Source organism: Zingiber officinale, chromosome 1A (assembly GCF_018446385.1).
Source record: "Zingiber officinale cultivar Zhangliang chromosome 1A, Zo_v1.1, whole genome shotgun sequence".
NCBI classification, from domain to species: Eukaryota; Viridiplantae; Streptophyta; class Magnoliopsida; order Zingiberales; family Zingiberaceae; genus Zingiber; species Zingiber officinale.
Genome location: NC_055987.1, coordinates 186,581,116 through 186,590,358, shown reverse-complemented (window position 1 = coordinate 186,590,358; position 9,243 = coordinate 186,581,116). Strand labels below are relative to the sequence as shown.

The 9,243-nt window shown below is 35.6% G+C and overlaps 1 protein-coding gene across 1 annotated transcript; it reads left to right on the top strand.

The window, feature by feature from the left end:
* Positions 1-457: 457 nt before the first annotated feature.
* On the top strand, positions 458-9,230 carry LOC122038708 (protein disulfide isomerase-like 2-3). Its single transcript, XM_042598597.1, has 9 exons — positions 458-674; positions 793-951; positions 3,304-3,417; positions 5,624-5,781; positions 6,643-6,742; positions 7,318-7,494; positions 7,576-7,721; positions 8,520-8,666; positions 8,789-9,230. The coding sequence occupies exons 1-9, from the start codon at positions 552-554 to the stop codon at positions 8,961-8,963; spliced, it is 1,299 nt and encodes a 432-aa protein (XP_042454531.1). The 5' UTR covers positions 458-551; the 3' UTR covers positions 8,964-9,230.
* Positions 9,231-9,243: the final 13 nt, after the last annotated feature.

The window sequence follows — 9,243 nt, the reverse complement described above, 5'->3', positions numbered from 1 at the left end:
TATTATTTACCTTTTTATTATTATCTGCGTCTCAAAATGGACATCTAATTCCAGTGCACTAATGATTAATGGGACCTGAGCAATAAAAAAGAATAATGAAAAATTCACAGCCCCGGGCAACGTGCGGCGAACGGATGTTTTTTTTTTAAATTTCTTAAACATCTAAAATGAGTCTTAGCTGATGGATCATTTGCCAACAAATTTTATGATTAATCGATGTAAGTTGATGTCAACTTATTATAATAATAATAATGAAAAATTCACAAAAAATTGGAAAAAAAAAAACGTAAAAGTTAATCGTAAAATGGAAAGCAGAATGACAGTGCGGTTTTGGCAGCGGGCTCGCCTGCTGATACCAAATGCGACCCTAAACGTGTCACGGTCCACGTGGTCGGTCTTCATTGGACGATACACGTGTATTTTTGCCGAAGCCCCAAAAGTTTTCCCGTCAAAGGCTTTGGAGGATTATATGCGCTCGGCGATTCAGGGACCGTGTTGCTCTCCACGATCAGCAAAACAGTAGCAAATACAAATCATCGCGATCGGGAGAAATGTTGGATGCTGTCCTCCTCCTCCTCTTCTCGTCTCTCGCCTGCATCGGCGCGCCGGCGAACGCTCTCTATTCGCCTTCCTCTCCTGTCGTACAACTCAGTCCCTCCAACTTCAAATCTAAGGTTTATCTCCATCCATCTCTCTCTCTCTACGTGATAACGAATTTTCGTGTTTCGATCGCTGCCTCTAGTTCGAGTTTATTATCTGATTTTTTTTTTCGGGGTGACGAATCGGGCGCAGGTTTTGAATTCGAATGGGATCGTGCTGGTGGAGTTCTTTGCCCCATGGTGCGGCCACTGCAAAGCTCTGGCCCCTGCATGGGAGAAAGCTGCCACCGTTCTCAAAGGTGTAGCCACAGTGGCTGCTCTCGATGCGGATGCTCATAGTGCCCTTGCTCAGGTAAATATCATCGTGCCCAATTTCTGCATTCGAGATCGCTTTCGCTGATGATTTTCCCCTATAATTTTGGTAATAAGTTGGTGGATCTTGTCTGGTTGAAACTTGGTCTCTGGTAGTATACAACCCTTTTAGTTACACCATCGATCTATTTTTTGCATACAGCTCATTTGTTAGTGGCAATGCATAAAGCTCATTTCAAAATGACTGAAACTTGGTCTCTCCTACTGTATGATCATTTTTTTTAAAAATTATTATAGGCAGCAGGATAAGATATCAGATCTAATCTACACTTTGGATCCGAAAGCAAATGTTAGAGAAAATTTGGTGTCTCTAAGAGCATTTTCTCTCTCTCACATGTGGTCGCAATCTCTAGACTTCCTTTAACATAATATTAAACCAAGTAGTGAGCGAAGCATACATTCAAAAATTCAAAGCATCCATGAGAAATATGAGGAGGATTGAGAGTGTAATCTCACAAGAAGCCAAAGGTAATTGACTGGACTCACCCACAAGCCACGATTTAGACCTATTGATTTGTTACTCGGAGATGTCTCACGTCTCTTCCAAACCATGAGATGTCTCAAGCCACTTCAAGTTATGTTACAAGCCAATCCACACACAACAAAACATGTTTTCTCCACCTCCACCAAAACTTGTTTTCTTTTCCCCTACCCTCCGATATTGAAAACCAAAAACACACTTTTTTTGTTCTCTCTTCTTACCACATGCTTATGGCTAACTCTTTCCAATACCTACCAGTACCAAACAACTCAAAAGATATTTGCAACTCCCTTCCCTCATCTCTACTTTGACAATTTCTCAAAATAAGAATAAGGTTTAATGCTAAAAATCACTCCAATACCCAATAAGCTTTAGCCACACCAGCCTAATTGTTTTCCCACCCATCGAAGATAATGCATCAATGTTATAGTCACAGTTGTGATATCCCGTCTAGGAAAGACAAGGAGATGGATTATCCTCATCTAGATTGTTTGTGGTGCTAGAAGGAAGGCTCAAGGTTAGTCCTTGTTTTGGCTGCTATGTTGCAATAATGCAGACAAGAGGTGGGTGGATCAATATTCAGAGAGAAAGAGAAATGTGGTAACTAGAGAATTTGAGAGGAGTGATGATATACAAAAACTAGAGAGACAAAGATGTAAAAATTGGTAAAGAGGACACAAATGAGAGGAAAATAAATTGTTTTATCTCATGTCTTCTAATGCTACATCACGATCATTTTATTGATAAACTACATTCAGTCTTATTGAATTTGCCATTGCTTTATCTCATTCACATCAATGAGTTATCCAAATTTGTTTGTTTTGCCAGGTTTGTCTTGTTGAATTCCCAGTTTATTGATATCGATTTGGTTGTGCCATTGGTTGCTACTAGAATCGTAACAATCATATCAATAAATGCATCAAATTGGCAATCCATTCATACAAGTGTATACACAATTTCTCTTCTATCCAAGAAAAAAGACAAAAAAATAAAGAGCTTTTGAATAACCACACCTAACCCTCTCTATTTTCCCTCATCTTGCATGTCATTAAAGTACTTGTCTCCATTCTGCGATTTGTCCTCTAGATTAATGACTATTCCCTCCTTTTTTTCCCCATCTTCCATAGGTGAACTAGTCTACCTCTCTTGTTTGGTACGATCACACTTTTCTTTGCTATTCATCACACTTAACTCCCTCTATTTCCCTCCTCTTGCATGTTTGTGAGTATTCCCTTCCCTTTCTTTATCTTCCATAGATGAATTACTCTATTCTTTATCTTCCATAGATGAACTAGTCTATCTCCATCGTTCTAAATGATCTTACTTCTCTTCCTTCTTCCCTACATAAGTCTCTCTCTTGCTTCTTTTCTGCTGCAATAGTTCTCTACCATCTCTCTAAGTCATTAGCAACTCAGTTGAGGCGCATCAGCAACCCATAAATCATGTCCTCTTCCCTCCTCTCTTATTCTCATATCCTCTTCCAAGCATCATACTTCCTCTCCTGTTATAGTGTTGTCACTGTATGTGACAACTGCAGCCTAGAGAGTATCTAAAAGGGTAAATATTTTATAGCCATAAAGATTACTTCACTCCTATATCACATATTTGTTTTGGACATATTTATATTCGTTTGCAATAAACTTATGCAGCAAACATATATTACTTAATATTCCCATTGAGTTTGTAATCTATGCAGAATGTTTTTTTTGTCAGTTTAATATGCTTGAAATGCAATTGTCATTAATGAAGTGTTTTTGCATTAATAGTTTGCTGCAATACATAATTTGTATGTTTCACTTTACTATCTTCTTTTTTCACTTTGTTTGATATCTGTTGGTTGCACTTTTTTAGGAATATGGAATTCAAGGATTTCCTACAATCAAGGTGTTCTCACCTGGCAAACCACCAGTAGATTATCAAGGAGCAAGGGATGTAAAACCCATTGCAGAGTTTGCTCTCCAGCAGGTCTTATATTTTGTTCAGAAATTCGTTCTGTTTTTTTTCTTATGTGAACTTTCAAAGGGATTATGTATTCTATGCATTATTTTTCCTACTTCCAGTGCTTTCAGACAATGTTTTTACCATGAAGGGACCCACAAACACAGCTTCAAATTTATTTATGTGATGTATTCTTCAAAGGGGAGTCTTGGCGCAATGGTAAAGTTGCTGCCATATAGCCTTAAGGTCATGGGTTTGAGTCACGGAAACAGTCTCTTGCAAAATGCAAGTAAGGCTACGTACAATAGACTCAATGTGGTTCGACCCTTCTCTGGACCCCACATTGGCAGAAGCTTCGTGTACCGGGCTGCCCCTTTATTCTTCATCCTTGCTTGACCTTTTGTCATTCTATCATTTATGAAACATAAATTTAACTATTGCAGTAGTTTTCCACAATTGCGTGAATGCTATCAGTCATTCAAGTAAACTAAGTTTAATTTTGAACAAAATTGTATTTGGGAGATTTACAAACAGTTAATAAAGTCAATTTTTTTAATCATGCATGTTGTTCAATGAATACTATTTATTTATCCAATTATGTCATAAATAGCCAGTACATTCTGAAGGTAATAAGGTGTTATTAGAACCATATATCCTTTAGCATAAAGGGTAAACTAATGATAGGTAAGGAAGAAATAATTGTCATCATTTTCTTTGTAATTTGTATATTTGCATAAAAGCAACTACTTGCTTGTATACCTCATGAAGGAAAAATGATAGAAGTGTAAAAGTGAGATATTATATAAAACTTAAGAACATCAATCTTTGTTAATGAGGAATATTATCAAATGGGTGATATTTTATTTCTCTATGAAGTCATAATGAGGAGCAACCATATGCTATGATATAAAGATTAAAGGGTCCTAATCATATACTAAGTAAGAAATAACTGATATGTCTTTCATGCTGTGTTTTGCCAAGTTTGTATAAGTTATGTTTGCAACAAAATGAATGGCACATTCAATTGGCAGCCATTCTGTACAATGAAACATTACAATCACTGCACTTTAGTTACCTGAACTCTCTCATCACTTCATACATAAAATAGAGCAGTTTCAATAATTAGTTGTTTTCTCTTGATCCATTTAATGGGATGAGTCCATGTTTTCTTTCTCTAGATAAATTTCATGGTTTATGTTAATACAAAGTAATATTGTACATTGTTTCTGTTCCCTTAGCTTAAAGCTGAGTAAAAGAAAAATCTGATTATTGTAAATTATATTCTTTATACACCAGATAATCTTCAGAGAATGTCTTTTGACTTCATCATTGGTAGTAGTTATTTATTTGTTTGCTAACAAAATCCTTAGTTTTGTTCAAGGGGGCATTTCCAAATGCAAATCACTTCCTTTTTTTAACTACTAATAATTAACTTGACAGGTGTTTAATAGATTTATGTTTGTAGCTTCCAAATACTTCTCCCTATTTCATTTTCATTCTCAAAAACCATCCAATTTCTGCATATATTGTGATTGTAATGATGTGATGATTTCAGCAATATGTATTTGTTGAAACCTGACAGCTGTCCAATTCAACCAAACTAGTAGGTGGTAATCTCTGATCAGGTTAAGTAATCTCAACACAAGAATGCCTACACACCTGTTAAGACCCACAATCATAGGCATTTATTAAGATCCTGGAATACTAAATTTGAATGGCTACCAAGTTAAATTTCAAGAATGACTCAATCCAACCCAGTTTGGACAATGCAGAATTAAGTAATCTTTCTTTATTTTGTTTGATGAATATTACTTTATTTTGAAGGGGAAATTTCCATAACTCTAACTCGTGATTCTATGTCTTTTTATTTGACCAATGACTAAAAATTCGGAATTGTAAATATCCTTAAAAATTGATGGTTTTAGGTTCTTTATTTGAAATTTGGTGTGTCAATAATAAGCTTTTCTTATCACATAAGGGTGACTATACAATTATATGCAATTATCTTGGGTCCTAGATCTGCCACTACTTCCCCACTAACCATTGGGTCCTAGATCTGCCATGATTAGTAACAATGTTTTCTTACTTAACATTATAAAGAGCACCTAGCCCATAATGTTCATGAGTCAGAGTTAGTTGATTTGGAATTTATTTTCATTTAATTATTATAAATGTACCTACTTGCCTTAGAAAAGGAATAATTGGTTATGCTTACATTTCAACCTTATGGTAGGTTAAAGCACTTCTTAAAGAGCGTTTGAATGGAAAGTCATCAGGTGGTTCAAGTGAGAAATCTGAACCAAGTGCTTCAATTGCACTGAATTCTCAGAACTTTGATGAACTTGTCTTGAAAAGCAAAGAATTGTGGATTGTGGAATTCTTTGCACCATGGTATGTTTGTGCATGTGCTTACCCTAGTTTAGCTATAAGATACTTGTATTCTATAACTTTCTATTTTTTTCACTTAAATGGTTCAAAATTTACTATATCTGTGCTTTTGTCTGTATCTAAGAGAGGATTCTCAGACAAGGATGAGTGTGCTCAAGCAAATGATCATGAAAAGGGAATTTTTAACATTCAAAATGCCTTTTTTTTAACTGACTTTTTTGTGGCTGGTTTTTAGAAAGGTCAACCGAAGGTGGTGTTTCTTTAAACAGGCTGCAAGAAGTTTCCCTCACTCATGAGGTTCTCCTTAACTAATTATGGATTTGACAGGATAAAGTCAGAATCTGTTCATCTTTGATGCATTTAATTAAAATTAATTAGAAATTTGAAGTGTAAAAATTGCAACTACCATCCTAGAATGTTCAAGCATAATAATTGCATTCATTCGTCACTTTTTACTGAAGAAAGATAGGTAATCTAATAGGCAAATCATGACCAACTAGCTCAAATAAGCATTTTAATTATTGTAGTTACCAAACTGAAATTACTATGCACTTAAGATCAATTTGAAACTTCTAGATTCTGTATTCTATTATGGGATTTAAAATCAAATCATGGCATTAGGTAGTAAATTATGTACTATACTACTATTATAGAAGAATGTTCTTAAAGTCTATAGATGGAGAAGGTTGTTAATACCTTCAAAGTTCTTCCATCATGTAGCTTGTGAACGCTCTATATCAAAATCTTCTTTTCTTGGTAAATTGATACCTTATGTTTGATAATCTTGGTTGTCCTGCACCTAGAGTTTCCACATCAATGAATCAGAACTGTTAGAATTTGTACTCATTGTCTTTTGGTATTCAGGTGTGGACATTGCAAGAAACTAGCACCTGAGTGGAAAAAAGCTTCAAATAACCTCAAAGGGAAGGTCAAATTGGGTCATGTTGACTGTGATGCTGAAAAGGTCCGTAATATCACTTCAAACTGCTTTCTGTTAACTTTTCTTATGTTATCCTTTCTTTCTATGATTAGTATCCATAGTTTTGTCTTTTTGGGAGATTCATTGTTTTTTCCCATGCCAATGCCACAAGGACATGAGGGTCAACATATGAGTGTGCTGGCCTACTATGCATACTTCCTTCCCCAATAGCACAAATCCATGTGTTTTATTGGCTGGTCCATATGAAGTTAGTACACTATTCGTAAATGGAACAATGGTTAATACTTTGGCAGAATTCATTAAATTATTTTAAATGCTCATTGTGTTTACAAAGACAACAATGTTTACGTCCTTTTTAGCTAAAACATGAGCTGGACTATCAGTCAGTCAATTATAGCAGTAAAGTTAGCTAACTACAATCACATAGATGATAAATTAGAGGTGTACTTTGAAGTACAAATAGATGCTATCATATATGGTCATATTGCCTGAAGTACTGGAATCCTTTTTGTACTTCTGAAGTGATAAATTATAAATTTTATCTTATATGATAATTAAACCTGAATTATGTGGACTGCTCTAAAATGCAATCCGGGCAGTCATTGATGAGCAGATTTGGTGTACAAGGCTTCCCGACTATCTTGGTATTTGGTCTTGATAAGAGCAACCCCTATCCTTATGAGGGTTCTAGAACTGCTTCTGCAATTGAGGCATTTGGGCTGGAACAACTTGAAGCCAATCTTGGTCCTGCTGAGGTGTTTGAATTGACTGGTCCTGTGAGTATAATCATAGTTAATTTGTCATCATGCTCACAGTATAGTATTCTGGTAATGAATTCAACCTGTTTTATATTGTAGGATGTGATGGAAGATAAATGTGCTTCAGCTGCTATATGCTTTGTATCTTTCCTTCCTGATATCTTGGATTCGAAGGCAGAAGGAAGGAACAAGTACTTAGATCTTCTGTTGTCAGTTGCTGAGAAATTTAAAAGGAGCCCATACAGGTATTCGAGCAACTTCCTTTGGAGAGAGTTGTATTGCTCTATTTTATAAATATATTTTAAGAGCCTCTCTATTTGCCCTCTGTGTGATAATTTTGAATACCAAACAGAGAATGAAGCAAATACATAGTTCATTTTAAATCATTGAAGACTAACATAATTCAGATTGATTTTCTGATATCAAAATCTATTAAAGTGTTTGTCGATCTGTTTGATTGCTCGGTATTAAGATCTATTCAACTATTTGTTAATCTGGTGATTGCCAACATTAGTTGGAGTATTTACAAGGATTATTTTTTGATAATTCATGGTGTAATGGCAATTCAAGTTTTTGAAACCATCTCTTTTAGAAGATATAGTACACGTTAACATTTCACTGAGGTTGGGAAAATTGAACTTTGGTGGGTTGAGGAAAAAGATGTAAGTATATTGAAAATGTTTCAGCAGGTAGGATAAGCAATCAGTGCTTCATGGTTAGTTGGACTTAAAACTATAATTTTCTTAATTTGGTTTTTTCATAGTAGTATGAGCTCTTGAATAAGTGGCTCTCCAACTGAGCCTTGAATTATTTAGAATTGTTATCTTAACTAGGCAGACTACTAATTAGAGCTTCTAATATTTACCAGCATAACCAATGTTTCAGCGTTATTTGTTGTTTTTACCAACTAATAGTCTGAAGTCTCAACAAAGAACCTATATTTTTTTTTTTGTCTGAGATACAGCAAACAAAAATACTGCATGGGATAGGTGTATCTTTTGAGCAGTAATCCTACATCCATGATGCTAATGTTCTCCTTGCAGCTTCGTTTGGTCAGCTTCTGGCAAGCAGGCTGATCTTGAGAACCAAGTTGGAGTTGGTGGTTACGGTTACCCAGCTTTGGTAGCTTTGAACGTAAAGAAGGGTGCTTATGCTCCACTCAAAAGTGCTTTTCAGCATGACCAAATCATGTAAGTCCATCTTAGACGTTCTAAAATCGATGCTCATTTTCTTCCTATTAATTTACCATCGAAAGTTCCCCTACGAGACAAATATTTCACCTTTTCAAGAAACTAATGAATTGTTCTTGCAGCGAATTTATCAAAGAAGCCGGTCTTGGTGGAAAAGGCAACCTACCCCTTCAAAACGCTCCAACTATTGTTAAAATAGAGCCATGGGACGGTAAAGATGGAGAAATTATCGAGGAGGATGAGTTCTCCCTCGATGAGCTCATGGGTGAAGAGAACAGAGATAAAGATGAATTGTAACAGCGAGAAGCATGGTTTAGATGATTTTTGAATGATTCGCGAAGTTTAGTTGAGTTTCCTTTGTAATCCCCGTGGCAAATTACTTGGAACTAATCTCTGGAGATTTACATGGGGCTTAGCGTTTTGTGATTTGTAGTAGTCACCGTTTGCTGAGTGATCCACTCCCATTCAGGATTTGGACTTTATTTTATAAGTCATTGCAAGGCAAGATAAATTTGGTACTTAAAGTTTAACACTACTGGATATATTAGAAAGGCTTCTTGATAATATTGAGTTTACC

What these genes read in the sequence shown, in the direction of transcription:
- LOC122038708 (XM_042598597.1), top strand. Translation starts at nt 552, where the DNA reads ATGTTGGATGCTGTCCTCCTCCTCCTCTTCTCGTCTCTCGCCTGCATC. An exon ending in CCTCCAACTTCAAATCTAAG is followed by an intron (nt 675 to 792) that starts GTTTATCTCCAT and finishes AATCGGGCGCAG; the next exon opens with GTTTTGAATTCGAATGGGAT. An exon ending in TGTTTGAATTGACTGGTCCT is followed by an intron (nt 7,495 to 7,575) that starts GTGAGTATAATC and finishes TTTATATTGTAG; the next exon opens with GATGTGATGGAAGATAAATG.